The sequence below is a fragment of the Salvelinus alpinus genome, chromosome 1 (assembly GCF_045679555.1).
Source record: "Salvelinus alpinus chromosome 1, SLU_Salpinus.1, whole genome shotgun sequence".
Taxonomy (NCBI): domain Eukaryota; kingdom Metazoa; phylum Chordata; class Actinopteri; order Salmoniformes; family Salmonidae; genus Salvelinus; species Salvelinus alpinus.
Window position 1 is genome coordinate 36,393,570 of NC_092086.1, and position 23,798 is coordinate 36,417,367.

The window sequence follows — 23,798 nt, forward strand, 5'->3', positions numbered from 1 at the left end:
TTGGATGGATGGGAGGGGTCGTTGATGATTTTCTCTGCACATTTGGAGGTGCGCTTGGTGTACAGAAAGCTCACAGAGGGAAGGTCCCAGGACAACCAGTAATCTTTGAGGCTTTCAGCACAACCCTCTCTAGTGTCTTCTTAGTGAGACTGTCTATGTTACCATACCAAACTGTAACAGACTGTATGAGGAAAAGTCATACAGTAAGGTACTTTAAGAAACTTATCATGTTTCATTATTTATTCTAATGAATAGGCCATTCAGCTACTTTACCAATTCAAACCTTTAAAACGTTCAGCCTCATCAAATCTTTATCGAGACTATATTTTATGAGTGACCTTGCCGAGTGGAATGACATTGGCTTACAGTATGCTGACTAATCATAAGGACAGGAACATGATATGTGGGGAGAGAATAATGTATGACTCGTAGAAGGCCTTGTCAGCACACCAGCAGCATATACTGTACATAACACTACTTAAAGAGCTCTCATTCACTGGCTATTTGCTATTTATGGCCAGTTGGATAGATACATTTCAGCAAGAAGTTCTATACACCTCCATAACCATGTAATCACCATCATAGTCATCATCACCTCTTTCAATGGGCTGTTTATCCATTAGCAAGTTGCCATGACAATCATCTTAACAAACCAACCAAGTGTATGACAACAAACTATGGTAGGCCTACCACCTACCATCATGGATAAAAATATAGTCTTAAGAGTCATATTGTGGCTACATGCATTCAAACAAAAAACAACTTGAGTGACACCATCTCTAAAGGTCAGTGACACAGTAGAAGACTTTCTTACTTGTGTATTTCCTATGCAATGTTTTAGATTAAATTGACTGGTTGGTCCGTGTCCTCTGGATGGGGGACGTGTGGGTGTGAGGAGTGGGGGCTGGTCTTCTGGGAGGATGGAGGATGTGGGATCATTGATGTGTCCAGAGATCAATAAAGGAGAGTATTCAGATCTCAACCGTGAAACCCAACCAGCCTGCCAATACAAGGGGGCCCATAGAGTAGCGCAGACCCCCTCAGCTGATAGGTACAGAAGGGGTGGAGCCAGACAGGGTCAGGGGGACAATAAGGTTATAGTGGAGGTGGGACGTGACGGTAGCAGGTTCAGTGTGCTGCAACCTGATTGGTGGCTTCTGCCCTGCCAAATTGTCTGAGATCAATAGCCATCAACACTAGTTTGCCTTTAAGTGTAAATACCTCAATGAGCAGTAAACACAATTATAGAACTCAGACGTGCATTAGTGGTCTTTCAGTGGCCTTCCCAAATTTTGTGTATCATCAAGGACTATGGAGCCTGTTCAAAAACTCCACATAATGGACCATGTGATCTGCTTTGATGGACAGGTTCAATACAGAACATATCCCAGAGGTGTGTGTATGAGCATAATGGCTCAATTGAAAATTCACACTGTCTCTCACTCTATTCACTTACCATATGGCGTTGTGTCATGGTACGATAAGTACAAGTGGTAGGTCAACGGTTGTAAGCCTTGGTATGAAATTACATGACATGAAATGATGTTATAAAATGGATTGTAAAACATGAGTCAATATTAATTAAGTTGTTTCTTTCTTGAAAGTGCACATCCCTCATTGAACTGTCTTACCTTGATAGCCTGATCATTCACAGTAGTGTTACTTCAGGGATGACCAACTATGCAAGTGAAGCAGTCTCCCTCTTGTGGTGCATCCTTATATTGTGTAAGATACTGTGGTGTGGCTGGTAAAAAGCCTAGCTCTTTGAGCCATGTTAAAATTCCCACCAAGTGGGTTAACCCTATTGTCGCGATGCATAGGGTGTTTGCCTTTCACGCCTGAGACCAGGATTCGCTTGCTGCTCCCTCTGTTCGCTACGTTGGTGTCAAGTCGGATGGCGGTCGTTGGGCCATCGAAAGGCACAGAGATACTTGTGAAGGGATTTGAAAGAAAGTCGACGTGCCTACGGGCTCGAAAGGGGCAGTATGATGGTCCTCGATATATGAGCCACTTTACAATTCCCACCAAGTGGGTTAACCCTATTGGCGCGTTGCGTAGGGTGTTTGCCTTTCACGCCTGGATTTGCTTCCCACTTCTTTTGTTCGCTACATATACTGTATATGTATAATTTTTTTGGGTGCAGCTGGTAAATATTGTAGGCTATAGGCTACGTGAACATGTAAAAAAAAAGCGCAAGAATCAAGCTGTACCTAGAATGATGATGTGCTTGACAACAGACCCTGAAGTGATGACAAAACGTTGGTGGTTTACCCAATACATTACCGGGAGCTTGTATATAGAGTATGAGACTCTTTTTTTTGTTGCTTAGTTTGCTCGCCGTTGGTCAGCACCTCTACCAACTTTTGGGGTGTGCACCAGCTCATTAAATTAATTCATTAATATACAGTTGACGCAATAATACAGACCACATAAATTTGAAATTATCAATAAAACTGCATGTGAAAAACGCATCTACCCAGTAGATTTCAGGTAGATTTCCGGGGATGCTTTCTTTGGCAAACAACAGATAGAGAGAAAGAGAGAGAGAAACAGAGCGAGAGAGAGAGCGAGATATAGATGAAGTGTCAGAAAAGTGACTCCAGTTGATCCTTGTCTCTTGTCTATGTAGATCAGGGTCCCCCAACTGGCGGCCCGAGTGACGAATTTGTACTGCAGGTGTTTTTAATGGTTTTTTTTTGTTGCATTTTCATTGTTGGACATAAAACAATGTAAATCAGCTCCAAGTTATTTTAATTTGGAATATCTGTTTCCAAGTATTTCCATGCATAATATAGAGACACATTACCATATACAAATGCAAGCAAGGTTTGGAATTATTATGTTTTAGTCAAATATTATATCTGTTTGGGCTTAATGCGGTAAATTTGAAGTCTACAAATGATTTGTAATTATGTTCTTGCCCCCCAACCTTCCACTCAAGAAAAAGTTGACGCGCGTCTGAATCTAGTTGATGATCCCAGGTGTAGATCGTCCAAGTCGTCTACTGTAGAAGTCACAGGGTAAATCAGGAAAGAGTGGACGTGCCTCTCTTCAGTTCGTGCACGACTCTTGCCTCCGCAGTGCACTGCTGGATAGCGCTCAGTACAGTCAGTCTGCGCCGGGACGCTGCACGCACCCACTAGTGACCTGCCAATGCGACGCATCTCACTCTCAAAAGGTCTCGAACGCTACACGGCAGCGAAGAGCATGGGGAATTGACTGCGGACTCATTGATAAAGAATTGCCACTGGAATTAAAATGAACAATTCGTCCTGTATGTTCCTTTGCAGTATCCATTTAGTATAGTCTATTTGTTTATGACACTGTAGGAAACCGAAGCATGGCGGGTACCTTATCATTGGTGATGTTGTTTGGAGTGGTGAGTAGTGGCATGATTTATAACTCTGATTTCATAAAGATATATTTCATTTTGATTGAATAGGTAGCATGGGAGAAACGTGTTCATTGTTTGCATTTTATTACTTTGCTTTATAACACTGTAGTTGTATTGGACTGGGGATCCCTGCACTGTCCCTCGTATTTCTCCATCTAATGCTGGCAAATTAGTCACGATACTAATCTGAGGAGAACTGCTGGAGGGAAGGTGCTTATCAGCCCCCCCCCCCCCCCCCATCTCAGAACTGATCATAATAAACCCGAATGTGTGTTTTCTAATAACAGTTATAGTTCCCCATGCTCTTCATCTGAATCCTTTATAAAACAACCATCCTGGAAGGTTTTCATAGGAAGGTGCCGTAGCCCAAGGTTCCTTTTACAATGTAGGATTTCATAGCAGGTCCATCCATTCAAAAACTGTGATAAGATCACATACGGACTGAAATGAAAGGCTTTGTCAGTCATCGGTAAATATGCATACTCAGTGTTGGGGAAACTACTCAGAAAATATAGTTTACCAAGCTACCAATTACTTAATTTGCTACATTAAAGCTACCCTTAAAACAAATATCGTTTACTGAACTAAAGTTACTTTGAGAAAGTAGTTCACTACATCCAAACTAGTTCTTAAAAAACGTTCATATGTGCACCTGAAAAGCCATAGATAACAAATTGCAATTGAGGTCATATGTTAACAGAATGTGTCGTTTAGCCTGAGAAACAAAAAAACAAACGTTTCAAGTGAGAATTAGTCAGGTCTAATGCTGAAAAAAAGAAAATGATTGCCTACTTCACCCATATACCCAGTTTAACTTCTTCCAGTGTCAAGTAATTGGTAGCTTGGTAAAATATATTTTCAGAGTAGCTTCCCCAACACTGAGTATGCATATATGAAACAGATCTGTGCCATTTACTGATGACTGATCAAACCCTTAACATTTCAGTCCGTATGTGATCTAATGACAGTTTTAATGCATGAACCTGTTATGAAATCCTAAAATAACCATATTTTCACTTTTTTTGGCAGTAGGCTTCTGTTGAAGTGGAGGTAGTGACTTATCTGAAGTTCATAAAGTTTTGAGCAATTCATGATATGCATGTGAATTTTGGATAGTTGGGTGATGATAATGATAATGGTGATGGGGATGATTACAAACTATTTGCTATTATTTGGTGAGTGGCTGTCATAGGCTAATCCTCCTGATATTTCAAGACCTGCTGGTCTAATAAGGCTTGTTCATTCACTCACCATGTGAACAGCCCTCTACATTACTCAGGAGCAGTCTGTTTTGACAGCTTCTTTACAACATTGTGGTAGTATAGAGCATGTTTGTAGAATTAGATTCAGAAATAGTCTCTAATTGACAATGAAATCGGGGAGAGTGCAAAGCAGGCATCTCAAGGCTGGGGATGTGACCTGGTGTGTGTATGTGTGTGTGTTTGCGTGTGTGTGTGTGTGTGTGTGTGTTTGTGTGTGTGTGTGTGTGTGTGTGTGTGTGAGGGCATTGCCTTATTCTACACGTTTGAGTTAAAGACTTAAAGCCAATTTATGCTTGATCCGAAAATGTGGTCGGAGGCTCCGTATAGATGGTGTGATGCAATTGCGGAGTCTACGGAGGGGAGGCACGCAGAGACAAAAATGAGCTCCGTACCGCATCGCTGTGCGCGTCTCAAATTGTGTGACAATGCGGAGGGCTCCGTATAGCTCCTCATTGACATGATTGGTTGATGATAGGTATAGTTGATGACGGAAGTTTACATACACCTTAGCCAAATACATTTAAACTCAGTTTTTCACTATTCCTGACATTTAATCATAGTAAAAATTCCCTGTCTTAGGTCAGTTAGGATCACCACTTTATTTTAAGAATGTGAAATGTCAGAATAATAGTAGAGAGAATGATTTATTTCAGCTTTTATTTCTTTAATCACATTCCCAGTGGGTCAGAAGTTTACATACACTCAATTAGTATTTGGTAGCATTGCCTTTAAATTGTTTAACTTGGGTCAAACGTTTTGGGTAGTCTTCCACAAGCTTCCCACAATAAGTTGGGTGAATTTTGGTCCATTCCTCCTGACAGAGCTGGTGTAACTGAGTCAGGTTTGTAGGCCTCCTTAATCACACACACTTTTTCAGTTCTGCCGACAAATGTTCTATAGGATTGAGGTTAGGGCTTTATGATGACCACTCCAATACCTTGACTTTGCTGTCCTTAAGCCATTTTGCCACAACTTTGGAAGAATGCTTGGGGTCATTGTCCATTTGGAAGATCCATTTGCGTCCAAGTTTTAACTTCGTGACTGATGTTTTGAGATGTTGCTTCAATATATCCACATAATTTCCCCTCATGATGCCATCTATTTTGTGAAGTGCACCAGTCCCTCCTGCAGCAAAGCACCCCCACAACATGATGCTGCCACCCTCATGCTTCACGGTTGGGATGGTGTTCTTCGGCTTGCAAACGTCCCCCTTTTTCCTACAAACATAACAATGGTTATTATGGCCAAACAGTTATATAAAAAGTATGATCTTTGTCCCCATGTGCAGTTGCAAACCGTAGTCTGGCTTTTTTATCGCGGTTTTGGAGCAGTGCCTTCTTCCTTGCTGAGCGGCCTTTCAGGTTATGTCGATATAGGACTCATTTTACTGTGGATATAGATACTTTTGTACCTGTTTCCTCCAGCATCTTCACAAAGTCCTTTGCTGTTGTTCTTGAATTGATTTTCACTTTTCGCACCAAAGTACATTCATCTCTAGGAGACAGAGCGCATCTCCTTCCTGAGCAGTATGATGGCTGCGTGGTCCCATGGTGTTTATACTTGCCTACTATTGTTTGTACAGATGAACGTGGTACCTTCAGGTGTTTGGAAATTGCTCCCAAGGATGAACCAGACTTGTGGAGGTCAACAATAGTTTTTCTGAGGTCTTGGCTGATTTCTTTTGATTTTCCCATGATGTCAAGCAAAGAGGCACTGAGTTTGAAGGTAGGCCTTGAAATACATCCACAGGTACACCTCCAATTGACTCAAATGATGTCAATAAGCCTATCAGAAGCTTCTAAAGCCATGACATAATTTTAGGAATTTTCCAAGCTGTTTAAAGGCACAGTCAACTTAGTGTATGTAAACTTCTGACCCACTGGAATTGTGATACAGTGAATTATAAGTGAAATAATCTGTCTGTAAACAATTGTTGGAAAAATTACGTGTGTCATGCACAAAGTAGATGTCCTAACCAACTTGACAAAACTATAGTTTGTTAACAAGAAATTTGTGGAGTGGTTGAAAACGAGTGTTAATGACTCCAACATGAGTGCATGTAAACTTCCCACTTCAACTGTAGGTCAGGAGGTCCTGTATAAACACAAACTGACTTCCTTGACAACTTCCTTCACAACAGTTCTGCGCTGCTCCGCTAATCTCAAGAAGTATGAATACCCTGACTTCTGCAGAGGCCATATCACCCTAAATGCTGCACGGCCAATGCAGACGTCGGATTGACCATGCAGCACCTTTCAGTCACTCAGATCATGTTGAGAGTAGCAGGCTCCTTATCAGAGGTGAAGCTGGTAAATTGCCAGTTTATTTCACTGACAAGATGCACACAAATACAGATAAACTTGGGGGTTTGGGCGGCATTCCAAGTTCACATTCACCGACCTGGTGATTATAGTGTAAGACCATATTCAAATAAAAACAGGTTTAGTGCAAAGGTTTGCATAAATTAGTAAGGATAAAAAAATATGCTTATGTGTGGTTTAACAATGCTTTGGGCAATTCTCCAACAGAGGGAGACATGCCAAGAGTAGAGGGGTCACAAGCACAACTTTCACTGGGGACGGGGGGGATTCTGAAATTGCATTTTTGTCCTCCTCAGTTTTATCATTGGATTGTGGTACAAAACAAGGCAACGGTGTGCTTTAGGACAATACAGAGAAGATAGAGAGAGGGAAGAGAGAGAGGGAGAAATGTACAGAGCGGATGAGAGTCGATCGACAGAGAGAGAGAGAGAGAGAGAGAGAGAGCTGTGCTGGCGGCTGCTCTCAGTGCATCTGTTTCTGAATGAAAGCAGGGGCTGAGGGAGGGGGAGAGAGGGGGACAATTAAAGAGAGAGAGAAGGCATCTCAGTGAGAGAGAGACCAGCAGTTTTTCTTAGTAAAATGTGAGGCATTAAACATGAAAGCATTTCAGTCTAATGGTTTTGATGATTATGACTTCAGAATGTGCTTCACATTATTGTTTCCTTATTTAAATGTATTGTATGTATGAAAACATGCTTTAGTCCTGTGCCTGTGAAGCTGTTTGGCATTTATATCAGAGTGAGAGAGAGGAAGTGACAGCGAGAGGGAGAGTGGAGAGAGGCAGTGAGAAAAAGAGTGGAAATAAAGAGACAGAGAGAAGATTGTGTGTAGCAGGAAGCAGCATGTGTGTATGCCTTTGCGTGCGTGTGGGAATTTATAGTTTTAAGTTGCGCAATATGAGGACTTGTTATGCAAATTCCAGAGAGGAATCTGTCTTTTACCACACCTAGCAATTAGAGAGAAAAACAAGGACGTTAACTCTCCCAGGCCCTCCATCAACAGTACTGAGTCTGACCAATAGCCCCGTAGACAGTTCCGTTTGTCTTGGCCTTAAAGAAAAAGTGAAGCTCCTCAAATGCTTTACTTCTCGAAACAGTCCCGCCTGGAGTATTCAACTAACATTTGCACTACAAGCGAATAAATAAGGATGAGAGTAACCCCTATGGGGAAGAAAACACAAATCAAGTATTAGAAAAACAAACGTAGATCTTCTCCTTATAAATGAATGGGTTGGCCTCCCGGGTGGCGCAGTGGTCTAGGGCACTGCATCGCAGCGCTAGCTGCGCCACCAGAGTCTCTGGGTTCGCGCCCAGGCTCTGTCGCAGCCGGCCGCGACCGGGAGGTCCGTGGGGCGACGCACAATTGGCCCAGCGTCGTCCGGGGTAGGGAGGGTTTGGCCGGTAGGGATATCCTTGTCTCATCGCGCTCCAGCGACTCCTGTGGCGGGCCGGGCGCAGTGCACGCTAACCAAGGGGGCCAGGTGCACGGTGTTTCCTCCGACACATTGGTGCGGCTGGCTTCCGGGTTGGAGGCACGCTGTGTTAAGAAGCAGTGCGGCTTGGTTGGGTTGTGCTTCGGAGGACGCATGGCTTTCGACCTTCGTCTCTCCCGAGCCCGTACGGGAGTTGTAGCGATGAGACAAGATAGTAATTACTAGCGATTGGATACCACGAAAATTGGGGAGAAAAGGGGATAATTATTATTTTTTTAAATAAAAATTAATGGGTTCAGGAGACTTTGTAAACACCCTGCACTCTGACAGCTTCAGTGTAAAGGGCAGTGGGCTGGACATGGATGATCAGAACAGGAATTCTGGGGGGAAGTGTGTGTGTGTGCATGTGTGTGTGTGTGCACGAGTGTGTGCATGCATGGGTGTGTGTGTGTATGGGGAGGATATATTGAAGTGCTAACATGCAACATGAGGTTGTGCATTAGGCACATATGTTTTCGGTGTTACTTGGACCAGTCATGGGTGAGCACCTTGAGGCTTGCCTTTATGTGCCTTTTAAGGCTTTCTGAGGATGGGACAATGTAAACATCCGGCGCCGAAACGAGATGGCCGCCTCGCTTCGCGTTCCTTGGAAAATATGCAGTATTTTGTTTTTTTATGTGTTATTTCTTACATCGGTACCCCAGGTAATCTTAGGTTTCATTACATACAGTCGGGAGGAACTACTGAATATACGATTAACGTCAACTCATCATCGTTCCTACCAGGAATATGACTTTCCCGAAACGGATCCAGTGTTTTGCCTTCCACCCAATACAATGGATCTGATCCCAGCCGGCGACCCTGTGCGACGCCGTAAAAGGGGCAAACGAGGCGGTCTCCTGGCCAGGCTTCGGAGACGGGCACATCGCGCTCCACTCCCTAGCATACTACTCGCCAATGTCCAGTCTCTTGACAATAAGGTTGATGAAATCCGAGCACGGGTAGCATTCCAGAGAGACATCAGGGATTGCAACGTGCTCTGCTTCACGGAAACATGGCTAACTCAAGAGACGCTAACGGAGTCGGTGCAGCCAGCTGGTTTCTTCATGCATCGCGCCGACAGAAACAAACATCTTTCTGGTAAGAAGAGGGGCGGGGGGGTATGCCTTATGATTAACGAGACGTGGTGTGATCATCATAACAACACACAGGAACTCAAGTCATTCTGTTCACCTGATCTAGAACTCCTCACAATAAAATGTCGACCGCATTATCTACCAAGGGAATTCTCTTCAATCATAATCACAGCCGTATATATTCCCCCCCAAGCAGACACATCGATGGCCCTGAACGAACTTTATCTGACTCTTTGTAAACTGGAAACCACACACCCTGAGGCTGCATTCATCGTAGCTGGGGATTTTAACAAGGCTAATCTAAAAACAAAACTCCCTAAATTCTATCCGCATATCGATTGTGCTACCAGGGCTGGAAAAACCCTAGATCATTGTTATACTAATTTCCGCGACGCATATAAGGCCCTCCCCCGCCCCCCTTTCGGAAAAGCTGACCACGACTCCATTTTGTTGATTCCAGCCTACAAACAGAAACTAAAACAACAAGCTCCCGCGCTCAGGTCTGTTCAACGCTGGTCCGACCAATCTGATTCCACGCTTCAAGACTGCTTCGATCACGCGGATTGGAATATGTTCCGCATTGCGTCCAACAACAATATTGACGAATATGCTGATTCGGTGAGCGAGTTCATTAGGAAGTGCATTGACGATGTCGTACCCACAGCAACGATTAAAACATTCCCAAACCAGAAACCGTGGATTGACGGCAGCATTCGCGTGAAACTGAAAGCGCGAACCACTGCTTTTAACCAGGGCAAGGTGACCGGAAGCATGACCGAATACAAACAGTGTAGCTATTCTCTCCGCAAGGCAATCAAACAGGCTAAGTCCCAGTACAGAGACAAAATCGAGTCGCAATTCAACAGCTCAGACACAAGAGGTATGTGGCAGGGTCTACAGTCAATCACGGATTACAAAAAGAAAACCAGCCCCGTCGCGGACCAGGATGTCTTGCTCCCAGACAGGCTAAACAACTTTTTTGCCCGCTTTGAGGACAATACAGTGCCACTGACACGGCCCCCTACCAAAACCTGCGGGCTCTCCTTCACTGCAGCCGAGGTGAGTAAAACATTTAAACGTGTTAACCCTCGCAAGGCTGCAGGCCCAGACGGCATTCCCAGCCGCGTCCTCAGAGCATGCGCAGACCAGCTGGCTGGTGTGTTTACGGACATATTCAATCAATCCTTATTCCAGTCTGCTGTTCCCACATGCTTCAAGAGGGCCACCATTGTTCCTGTTCCCAAGAAAGCTAAGGTAACTGAGCTAAACGACTACCGCCCCGTAGCACTCACTTCCGTCATCATGAAGTGCTTTGAGAGACTAGTCATTTTTAGTCATGCTTACCGACCCGATAGGTCCACAGACGACGCAATCGCAACCACACTGCACACTGCCCTAACCCATCTGGACAAGAGGAATACCCATGTGAGAATGCTGTTCATCGATTACAGCTCAGCATTTAACACCATAGTACCCTCCAAACTCGTCATCAAGCTCGAGACCCTGGGTCTCGACCCCGCCCTGTGCAACTGGGTCCTGGACTTCCTGACGGGCCGCCCCCAGGTGGTGAGGGTAGGTAACAACATCTCCACCCCGCTGATCCTCAACACTGGGGCCCCACAAGGGTGCGTTCTGAGCCCTCTCCTGTACTCCCTGTTCACCCACGACTGCGTGGCCATGCACGCCTCCAACTCAATCATCAAGTTTGCGGATGACACTACAGTGGTAGGCTTGATTACCAACAACGACGAGACGGCCTACAGGGAGGAGGTGAGGGCCCTCGGAGTGTGGTGTCAGGAAAATAACCTCACACTCAACGTCAACAAAACAAAGGAGATGATTGTGGACTTCAGGAAACAGCAGAGGGAGCACCCCCCTATCCACATCGACGGGTCAGTAGTGGAGAAGGTGGAAAGTTTTAAGTTCCTCGGTGTACACATCACGGACAAACTGAATTGGTCCACCCACACAGACAGCGTCGTGAAGAAGGCGCAGCAGCGCCTCTTCAACCTCAGGAGGCTGAAGAAATTCGGCTTGTCACCAAAAGCACTCACAAACTTCTACAGATGCACAATCGAGAGCATCCTGTCGGGCTGTATCACCGCCTGGTACGGCAACTGCTCCGCCCACAACCGTAAGGCTCTCCAGAGGGTAGTGAGGTCTGCAGAACGCATCACCGGGGGCAAACTACCTGCCCTCCAGGACACCTACACCACCCGATGTCACAGGAAGGCCATAAAGATCATCAAGGACAACAACCACCCAAGCCACTGCCTGTTCACCCCGCTATCATCCAGAAGGCGAGGTCAGTACAGGTGCATCAAAGCAGGGACCGAGAGACTGAAAAACAGCTTCTATCTCAAGGCCATCAGACTGTTAAACAGCCACCACTAACATTTAGCGGCCGCTGCCAACATACTGACTCAACTCCAGCCACTTTAAAAATGGGAATTGATGGAAATTATGTAAAAATGTACCACTAGCCACTTTAAACAATGCCACTTAATATAATGTTTACATACCCTACATTACCCATCTCATATGTATATACTGTACTCTATATCATCTACTGCATCTTGCCATCTTTATGTAATACATGTACCACTAGCCACTTTAAACTATGCCACTTTATGTTTACATACCCTACAGTACTCATCTCATATGTATATACCGTACTCTATACCATCTACTGCATCTTGCCTATGCCGTTCTGTACCACCACTCATTCATATATCTTTATGTACATATTCTTTATCCCTTTACACTTGTGTGTGTATAAGGTAGTAGTTGTGGAATTGTTAGGTTAGATTACTTGTTGGTTATTACTGCATTGTCGGAACTAGAAGCACAAGCATTTCGCTACACTCGCATTAACATCTGCTAACCATGTGTATGTGACTAATAAAATTTGATTTGATTTGATTTGATTTGATTTGTATTGCTCTGTAGAAGAATTTGTCTCTGATTTAGATGAAGACAAAATTATTTATTGCGAATCATGATACGAGGTTAGATTAGGAACATGATTGTAATACGCATCTGGCTGTCATTTTTGCCTTCAAAACATTCCCCTCTATGAGCCAGTATTATGGGTGACCTTTGCTTTAACACCCTTCTGTCTGTTCCTCTGTCTGTGCCAGGTTGGGGTATTGGTGGCTTCTAAGACGGAGCGGGCGGTGCAGGTGCCCTGTGAGTCAGGCCAGTACACCAAGGGTGGAGAGTGCTGCGAGGTGTGCCCACCTGGAGAGGGGGTGGTGAGGAGGTGTGGTGCCAACCAGACCGTCTGCGCCCAGTGCCTAGACAGTGAGTTCATCCTTCAAATGTACACATCTATACAGACATACTGTATTATGCACATAGGCACGCACACACAGCTATTTTCAGGTGCACAACTAGAGGTTTTCTTCTGTATCAAAAAGGGGCTTAGGTGGTGGGCATGGCAGGGGGCGCGGTTGGCCCGTCGGCGCGTTATAATTTTAGAAGCTCCCATCTTGGCGGGGTAAAGAATGGCTAATGTTGTGTTCTTTTGCTCAAACATAATAACAAAATCTATAATGCTAAATTCATTGTTTTTAGAATTTTCAATTCTCCCTGACTGTCTAGTTTTTATTTTGGGGATTGTTAGTTCTCAATGATTATGTTATCAAAAAATATATAGGTCCATTATCTTTTTTACACACTTTATGTCTGGTTTTAGTCATTTAAGTACACGCTGAAAGTGTTTTTATATCCCAAAAATGTATTTTAAAAAGTATATATACAGTATTTTAGAACTTTCTTTTACACTGTTTGGACTTAGCCACCTCAATGATTTCAATGGCAGAAAAATCCCTGAACTACACATTTCACCTTATATGCACTCATTTACACCACCAACGTCAATTTACACATTAATACCCCACCGTCTAAAACCATCCAATCAAAACAGAAAAAAGCCTGAACAAAAATGTTACTGTCCAATTTGCACATTACTAAAAAAAGCCTTCTGTCCCTGCTTTAATAGCAAAGTGTTCTTTATAAACAGGCAGGGGTTCCTATGTTTGATGGCTGTAAGTGGGGCCAAATGTGTTCACTTACAACTCAGGCTGAAACCCATTAGCACTGATTCAGAGGGAGGATAAAACGGGACGGGAGAGGTGCCAATGTTGTGCTAGAACGTCCTACAGAGAGGAAGACCCTTTATGCAAACATACATATACACTTCATCTTAGGGTTTGTTTCACCATTTTCCCTCTCTTTCTCTTTCACTCTCTTTCTGTTGTTGTCCTTTACAGTAATTAAGATGCATAGTAGAAGTTAAAGTGTAGTTCTCATAGGTCACTGCATAGCATAGAAATAGAATCCAGAGAGAGAAAGTCAGCTGGATTCTACAGCACTTCTATAAGTCAAAATGTAGTTCTCAAAGGTCACTGCATGGTTGTGGTGGATGAGCAGAATGTCAGAGTGCATTGTGACTCATGATTGGTGTCAGGTCTGCTCTATTGACTGAGTCGTACAAATAGGATCTTCTTTCACAACTGTGACAATTCACAGACAAAGTATTCTTCAGTTGAGGTCCTTTACAAATCCCAGAAATGCCAGTGTCTTCCAACACAATTTGAGCAGGACACAGAACAGACGAGGTCTAAAATTAGATCAATTAAGTAATTTAGTCAGAAGATGGCCTGTGTTGCTGCTTGATATAGTATTACCATAACAAGCTCCTACAGACACAACACTAGCCTGGGATGCCTGTGAACTGCTGCCCAACAATGTGTAAAGACATGGCATGCACATATTATTTAATGTAACCTCCAAACATTCCTGGAACTTGGCAGTTTAAGATCAAAGTCTCATCCACAGCAGCTGGTCAGGTGGTGAACAGCCAACCAGACAGTGTACATAGAGAGGTAAAAGAACAACTGGAAGGGAGGGGATGAGGAATGGAGACTAATTCATCATTATTATCAGCAAATTACACAAAGTGATGGATTACAGCAGGAAACTGGAGCCACTTGGCTTCTCTGCAAAAGCAGTAGAGACATCCTAATATGGACTTGTATTCTAAGGTTTGACTGAACCCTGCCCTAAGAGTCCTTCATTTATAAATTAAAATGTATAAATGCTGTCACTCTTTTCATGGGAAATGATAAACCACTACTGAGCGCTCCACTCTCATTCCCTACCAGTCTTTATGTGACTCATCGGCTGTAACGGGGACAAAAACTGGTCTGAGGGAGCATCAAGCACCAAAGAGCAGGGTCTGCTCATTCATCTTGCATGGTGTTACATGACTGCATCTTTACACATTTAAACAGACTAATTATACCAGTGCGCCGCACCCATTTGATATCCTACACAGGGATGCAGAAAACAATGTTGTCAGTGTTGTCCCATCGCTGCAACTCCTGTACGGACTCAGGGGAGGTGAAGGTCGAGAGCCATGCGTCCTCCGAAACACGACCCCACCAAGCCGCACTGCTTCTTGACACACTGCTCGCTTAACCCGGAAGTCAGCCGCACCTCATGGGTCTCCCGGTCGCGGCCAGCTGCTATACAGCCCGGGATTGAATCCGGATCTGTAGTGACACCGGGAAGCCCTAGAAAACAATTATCTTGAGCCACGATACAGACATGGTATCAATAATGTGGTAAACATTACACAATTTAGCAGAATTGCATTAGTTTGTGACAATTTGAGTCAATTTACAATTGTTCTCTGCCTGTCCGTTTTTGTTAGTCCCAATAAAATGTTAATGTGCTTGATGCATCCCTGAAACACTAACAAAAATAGGGCCTGAGAGTGTTATAAATGGATGTCAGTGGCTGAAAACACGGACCTTTACCTAAATAACAAAAGCTATATACGTAGATAGAAGCAGTATTTCATAAAGCGCAGGTATTAATATTTTAAAAGGTGACAAAACATTCAGAGCATCCATTTCCTGTTTCATGGCAAATATGGGTGAATCTTTATTTACCTCTTCTTCCTCTCTGGATACTCTACTTCCTGTCCTGCTAACACCTCCCCTCCTCATTGCCCTATCCTTTCAGGTCTAGACGCCTGCCAACGTCAGCACCGCTGAAATATTTATCAGTCCTTTCCACTTTCTCTCTCTCTCTGCCTGTCATGGGACACAGCACATCCAGAGCTGCTTCTCAGTGAAGCATCACAAAGGGGGCTGCAACTGACTGGGGATCAGTGGGGATGGAGAGAGAAAAGGCCAGTCAATAAAGTGTTTAGAAAGTCCTCTGACTGAATGGGGTTCAGTTGGGGATTTAGAGAGAGAGAGGGAAAGAGAGAGAGACAGAGAGAGAGAAGGACATAGAGAGAGGAGAACCACAGCTTCCTTAGTCAATGGAGTGTGTAAAAGAGGACTGACTGATTGTGGATCAGTGGGTAATGGGGGGAATGAGGAGAAATTAGTTTGAGACTCCTCTGTGGCTCCTACAGCGGAAACTACTGCATTACTCCACTGACCCCAGAACAACACTAGGTGAGCTAATGAGGGATAACACATAACTGTCACCAGATATGACTTCGCTTTTTAACATCCTAATAATAGCATTATAGGAACGTTAATAATACCCTAAACAGATGTTGTAAACCTTGGGGTCGAGCCAAGCAGATCACTGAAGCGTGGCGATAATTACACACTGTTAAATACATGTTTCAAGTTTTAAAAGACAAATAGAAACCGGCATGCAGGTTTCAGAACGTTTAACGTATAGCCCTACAGAGAAACAAGAGCCAGTGAAAGGTCAGTATGTTATGTTAGCATAGCAGAAAGAGAGAAAAGAGTTAAGGAAGGAAAGCTGTCTGACATTAGTGGGGAAATGGCCATTGGCCACGGTCCACTAGAAGAACACAGCAGCATAGTGCTGAAAATGGAGAAGATGAAAGAGGATGGACACAGGAGAAACTTAAGGATGTCCAGACCTGCATTATTAATGATGCTAATCTAATGTGGTCGAAACACTTCGATGTGAGAGGAGGGGCCTTCTCAGGCTGAATTGGCACATTTACACCACATCCATCAGCCTTCAATCACTAACTTCTGACAGGATCATACTGCTAGATATCTAGAGGAGGGTGGTCAGGTTGACAGGAACCATGAGGATCATATTCAGGAAGAGAGGAAAGATGTTGCTAACCTTAATGTTCTGCATGGTCTCAGGTGGTGACGGGCATGGTAACTGATTTTTACCCTCCCTCCCTCTCTCCCTCCCTCCCTCCCTCCAACATGTGCGTGGTTCTGGAGCATACGGTCACGTTTAGACATGTTTATATACAATGACTGCATAGGGATTTATGCATGCGAGCTAAAATTAGGTAGAGGCCTGTTGCACTGCGGGATAATTGGGGAGGTTGAGGAAAGGTTGTACCGTCAAGCCTGACTGAAAAGAAAACAAAGGCTCTGAGTCCTACTTCAAATCATTATTTACCCTAAGGTCAGTTATTTTTCCGCCAGATCGAAGGCCCCGCTCATTCAGTCAATGTCAGAGCTGCTCTGCTACCTCTAGCCAGAGCCATATAAAGAGACCAGACCACCATCTGAAACACTCACTGCCAAACTGGACCTGGGCTACCACCTGTCAGTGGAGGGAGCTCAACCTCAGGTCTCTCCATTGCTCTGTCACATGTTCCCTGATTCTTATGAATCATATGAATTTATATTTACTATTTGATGGTCTTTTTGATGGTCTGTAACATGTTGTCATGTTTGGATCATCCAATTTTGGACCATCGTCAATGTTTTTCACTGTGTTACCTCAAATGGTTGGAGTTGGAAACCCAGAGGAAATAACATCCTGTTCTCACAGTATGAGCCTGTTTTACCCAATCCTGTTCTCACAGTATGAGCCTGTTTTACCCAATCCTGTTCTCACAGTATGAACCTGTTTTATCCAATCCTGTTCTCACAGTATGAGCCTGTTTTATCCAATCCTGTTCTCACAGTATGAGCCTGTTTAATCCAATCCTGTTCTCACAGTATGAGCCTGTTTTATCCAATCCTGTTCTCACAGTATGAGCCTGTTTTATCCAATCCTGTTCTCACAGTATGAGCCTGTGTAATCCAATCCTGTTCTCACAGTATGAGCCTGTTTTATCCAATCCCGTTCTCACAGTATGAGCCCGTGTAATCCAATCCTGTTCTCACAGTATGAGCCTGTTTTATCCAATCCTGTTCTCACAGTATGAGCCTGTTTAATCCAATCCTGTTCTCACAGTATGAGCCTGTTTTATACAATCCTGTTCTCACAGTATGAGCCTGTTTAATCCAATCCTGTTCTCACAGTATGAGCCTGTTTAATCCAATTCTGTTCTCACAGTATGAGCCTGTTTAATCCAATCCTGTTCTCACAGTATGAGCCTGTTTAATCCAATCCTGTTCTCACAATATGAGCCTGTTTTATCCAATCCTGTTCTCACAGTATGAGCCTGTTTTACCCAATCCTGTTCTCACAGTATGAGCCTGTTTTATCCAATCCTGTTCTCACAGTATGAGCCTGTTTTATCCAATCCTGTTCTCACAGTATGAGCCTGTTTTATCCAATCCTGTTTTCACAGTATGAGCCTGTTTAATCCAATCCTGTTCTCACAGTATGAGCCTGTTTCATCCAATCCTGTTCTCACAGTATGAGCCTGTTTTATCCAATCCTGTTCTCACAGTATGAGCCTGTTTTACCCAATCCTGTTCTCACAGTATGAGCCTGTTTTATACAATCCTGTTCTCACAGTATGAGCCTGTTTAATCCAATCCTGTTCTCACAGTATGAGCCTGTTTCATCCAATCCTGTTCTCACAGTATGAGCCTGTTTTATCCAATCCTGTTCTCACAGTATGAGCCTGTTTAATCCAATCCTGTTCTCACAGTATGAGCCTGTTTAATCCATTCCTGTTCTCACAGTATGAGCCTGTTTAATCCAATTCTGTTCTCACAGTATGAGCCTGTTTAATCCAATCCTGTTCTCACAATATGAGCCTGTTTTATCCAATCCTGTTCTCACAGTATGAGCCTGTTTTACCCAATCCTGTTCTCACAGTATGAGCCTGTTTTATCCAATCCTGTTTTCACAGTATGAGCCTGTTTAATCCAATCCTGTTCTCACAGTATGAGCCTGTTTCATCCAATCCTGTTCTCACAGTATGAGCCTGTTTTATCCAATCCTGTTCTCACAGTATGAGCCTGTTTTACCCAATCCTGTTCTCACAGTATGAGCCTGTTTTATCCAATCCTGTTCTCACAGTATGAGCCTGTTTAATCCAATCCTGTTCTCACAGTATGAGCCTGTTTTATCCAATCCTGTTCTGTTTATCCTCCACTAATGTTGCCGTTACCTCTCACATTCTCTGTTTCCACTGTGTTTAAAGTAAGGGAGATGACACCCTGTGTTGTCAGGTAGTAAGCTGTGCTGCTGTTTACAAGGTGTTAGAGATATTAGGCTCAGCCTGTGCTAGTGTTTACATGCTGGAGGAGCTTCCAAGGCAAGGCAAGTGCTGGGACATTGCTGCAGGGCTTTTCACACCAGCAATACGCTCTCTCTCTCTTACTGAACACAACAACAACTGCCATCCAACACTTCTCACTGCTTGTCCTGGCACGCACGCACGCAGGCAGGCAGGCAGGCAGGCAGGCAGGCAGGCAGGCAGGCAGGCAGGCAGGCAGGCAGGCACACACACTACTCTCACGCAGATGCAGACACACAAAAACATGCATCACTTGCTGTTTCTAATAGCAAGGGAAGCCTCTAAAGCTCTACATTGAACAGATTGCAGAAGATGCCTCCTCTCTCCTGTTCCCCATTTAGAAGAGCATCACACAGGAGTACAGAGGGATTTGGGGAACCCTATATCCGGTGGGGATCCCGCTGTTCTGTTATTCAAACCAGCCTGCCCCTCCTCTCCACCATCTCCTCCTCTCCTCTCTTATCCTCTCCTCTCTTATCCTGTCCTCCTCTCCACCGTCTCCTCTCTTATCCTCTCCTCTCCTCATCTCTTCCCTCTCCTCTCTCATCCTCCCTCTCCTCCTCTCCCGCCAAACGTCACTCTCATCTCCTACAGCCACGAAAATAACAGACTCTATGAATAATTCAGCAGGGTTCCAATTATATCTGAAAAAAATTCTATAAGAACATGCAATATTAATGGATGACTTTGTACCGCTAAGAACTCTCAGCATGAGAATAACCCAGTTTGGGGTCAACACCTTCATGGCTCAACTTCTAGCACCAACATTCCTGAAGAGCACATTCTACTAATGGAACTTCATAAAGACAACTACAACTGGCTCAGCAAATAGTCATCAGGGGCCTCCTTTATAAACATTGCGTAGCTACAAAATATACCACAAAACATGCATGCGCCAGTTTGGACGCAAAAGTTGTCATTTATAAAAAGTGAACTTGGCTTGAGAATGTGCTTTCCTCCACGCACATTTTCCACGCACAGTTGTAATATTGTATTGCAAGCAGGCAAGTAAGTATGTTGTGCAAATGGGGGATATGAGGACACACATTCATAAAAACATAATAACAAGATGCAACCATTTGCTGTTAGTGAGAAGAACTAGAAGAACTTTTGGAATTGAAATCAAAACATTGTTGACAAGTCCACAACAATTGGCCACTGTTTTCTCTGTCAGAAAGTGTCACAGTTCTTTACAGCCAGATACAGCATAAATTACTGCCCTTTACAGCCACATACAGCATAAATACTGTCCTTTACAGCCTGATACAGCATAAATTACTGCCCTTTACAGCCAGATACAGCATAAATTACTCCCCTTTACAGCCAGATACAGCATAAATTACTGCCCTTTACAGCCACATACAGCATAAATTACTGTCCTTTACAGCCAGATACAGCATAAATTACTGCCCTTTACAGCTAGATACAGCATAAATGACTGCCCTTTACAGCCAGATACAGCATAAATTACTGTCCTTTACAGCCAGATACAGCATAAATTACTGCCCTTTACAGCCAGATACAGCATAAATTACTGCCCTTTACAGCCAGATACAGCATAAATTACTGCCCTTTACAGCCAGATACAGCATAAATTACTGCCCTTTACAGCCAGATACAGCAAACATGACTGCCCTTTACAGCCAGATACAGCATAAATGACTGCCCTTTACAGCCAGATACAGCATAAATTACTGCCCTTTACAGCCAGATACAGCATAAATTACTGCCCTTTACAGCCAGATACAGCATAAATACTGTCCTTTACAGCCAGATACAGCATAAATTACTGCCCTTTACAGCCAGATACAGCATAAATACTGTGCTTTAAAGCCACATACAGCATAAATTACTGCCCTTTACAGCCAGATACAGCATAAATTACTGCCCTTTACAGCCAGATACAGCATACATTACTGCCCTTTACAGCCAGATACAGCATAAATTACTGCCCTTTACAGCCAGATACAGCATAAATACTGTCCTTTACAGTCAGATACAGCATAAATTACTGCCCTTTACAGCCAGATACAGCATAAATACTGTCCTTTACAGCCAGATACAGCATAAATTACTGCCCTTTACAGCCAGATACAGCATAAATGACTGCCCTTTACAGCCAGATACAGCATAAATTACTGCCCTTTACAGCCAGATACAGCATAAATTACTGCCCTTTACAGCCAGATACAGCATAAATTACTGCCCTTTACAGCCAGATACAGCATACATTACTGCCCTTTACAGCCAGATACAGCATAAATTACTGCCCTTTACAGCCAGATACAGCATAAATGACTGAAAAAGATGAATACATTCTTCCTACACAGTAAATATACCGGTTGCTTGTGTAAAAGATTTGACAGTATGGGTATAGGCTACAGTATTACTGTGCGATAGGAGCGTGACATCTCAGAGACCCAAGGCAGGAGATACTGAAGAAACACAATAAAATATTGATCAACAAAACAATTAGTCTTTTGCAAAGAAGTGTGGGCTGTAGCATTTTAATTAATTTTTTTTTGAATATACAATCAATAAAGTGTTTGGCACTCGATATAGGCAGCATGCATGTTTAGTTTGAAAAAGTCACTGTAAAAGATTAAAACATTCTGCCCACACCTCTACAGAAATGTGATCAAATTCGCCATTGCTCTTTCTTTTAGAAACTGCCGTCCCATGGCCTAATTCCAACAGTTCCAAATCATGCAGCAAATAAAGGGTGTTGGAGGGTGTTATAGTCAGGTGAATGGAGGGCGTTTTCCTGGCAGAGTTATAATGCTTGTTCACACACGCACACTTTCATGACAAGTCTGATTTACAATGGGAAACATGCGTATGGCGTGCACTAAGTTTATACATCTCAATATCTTTTCAGAAATAGCTTGAAACATACTTTAAAGTTATGAAGAGTGGCCAAGCATCAAATGATCAGTGATCATACCAGTGATCAAACCCAGCTTGATTAACTTTGAATACAGGCCATCTCATCGTCTGTTCAGAGCAGTAGAGAGCTATATGATTACAGTACAGTCGGTACAGTCCACACAGAGATCAATCTAGTAATGAGCGCGGCGGGCTTCAGACTCCTTCCTCAACAAGAGCACCTTTCATGTCTCGGAACACAAATCATCCAGAGCCCACTGGATCACTGTGTCCCCCCTCTCGATGAACACAGCAGCAGTAAACATGATTCATGTCATTAGACTGACTGTCTCTCTCTCTCTCATCTCCTCCTCATATACATTTTTCCTCTCCTCCCTCCATCCCCCTTCCCCTTCACCCCTCTGTCAAATTTTCTTTTTTTTTCTTCTTTTTTTTCACCTTTATTTAACCAGGTAGGCAAGTAGTGAACAAGTTCTCAATTGCGACCTGGCCAAGATAAAGCAAAGCAGTTCGACACATACAACAACACACATGGAGTAAAACAAACATACAGTCAATAATACAGTAGAAAAATAAGTCAATATACAATGTGAGCAAATGAGGTGAGATAAGGGAGGTAAAGGCAACAAAAAAAAGGCCATGGGGGCGAAGTAAATACAATATAGCAAGTAAAACACTGGAATGGTAGATTTGCAGTGGAAGAATGTGCAAAGTAGAGATAGAAATAATGGGGTGCAAAGGAGCAAAATAAATAAATACAGTAGGGGGAGAGGTAGTTGTTTGGGCTAAATTATAGATGGGCTATGTACAGGTGCAGTAATCTGTGAGCTGCTCTGACAGCTGGTGCTTAAAGCTAGTGAGGAAGATAAGTGTTTCCAGTTTCAGAGATTTTTGTAGTTCGTTCCAGTCATTGGCAGCAGAGAACTGGAAGGAGAGGCGGCCAAAGGAAGAATTGGTTTTGGGGGTGACCAGAGAGATATACATGCTGGAGCGCGTGCTACAGGTGGGTGCTGCTATGGTGGCCAGCGAGCTGAGATAAGGGGGGACTTTACCTAGCAGGGTCTTGTAGATGACCTGGAGCCAGTGGGTTTGGCGACGAGTATGAAGCGAGGGCCAACCAATGAGAGCGTACAGGTCGCAATGATGGGTAGTATATGTGGCTTTGGTGACAAAACGGATGGCACTGTGATAGACTGCATCCAATTTATTGAGTAGGGTATTGGAGGCTATTTTGTAAATGACATCGCCAAAGTCGAGGATCGGTAGATCATCCTCCCCTCATCGTTCTCTATCCCCTTCTTCTTTCTTCTCCTCCAGGTGAGACCTACTCAGAGAGCTACAGCCACACAGACACATGTATCCCCTGCACCATGTGTACAGGTCTGATGCGCATGCAGACGCCCTGCACTGACTCCAACAATGCCATCTGCGTGTGTGACTACAACTACTACCTGAATGAGGTGTCTGGGCGCTGCGAGCCCTGCACGGTGTGCCCGGCGGGCCAGGGCGTGCTGGCACACTGCGAGCACAACCACGACACGGTGTGTGAGGAGTGTATAGACGACACCTACTCCGACCGGGACAGCTCCCTGGACCCCTGCCTGCCCTGCACCATATGTGATGAGGGCATCGAGGTGGAGCTGAGCGCCTGCACCCCCGTCAGCGACTCCCTCTGCCACAGTAAGAGAACCAACGCACACTCACAGCAACATACACACACAACCTGCACGCTAGCCAGTAACAGTAACGTCTGGGAACTTATGGTAACCTTTGCCCTCCTGTCCTATCAGGGTCGTATAGTAAAGGCCTGTATGTCTCTATCACAATGTTTTCTTTCTCATGTGAATTCAGGAGGTCAACAGGGGTGACTTCCACATGTGTCTGTTCTACAGTCAGGGTCAGAGGGCCATGCAGGC

General features: G+C 44.0%; 1 protein-coding gene across 2 annotated transcripts in view; it reads left to right on the plus strand.

Annotated features, from left to right (window-relative positions):
- Positions 1-2,989: 2,989 nt before the first annotated feature.
- The window catches only part of LOC139574605 (tumor necrosis factor receptor superfamily member 16-like), a 55,993-nt gene continuing 35,184 nt past the window's right edge, over positions 2,990-23,798 (plus strand). The window contains exons 1-3 of one of the 2 annotated variants that reach the window (XM_071399346.1): positions 2,990-3,379; positions 12,686-12,848; positions 23,200-23,562. In XM_071399346.1, coding sequence (XP_071255447.1) covers positions 3,341-3,379; positions 12,686-12,848; positions 23,200-23,562 — 565 coding nt within the window. In that variant the 5' untranslated portion in view covers positions 2,990-3,340. The remainder of the gene's footprint in view (positions 3,380-12,685; positions 12,849-23,199; positions 23,563-23,798) is intronic. The other variant, XM_071399352.1, reaches the window with a different exon arrangement.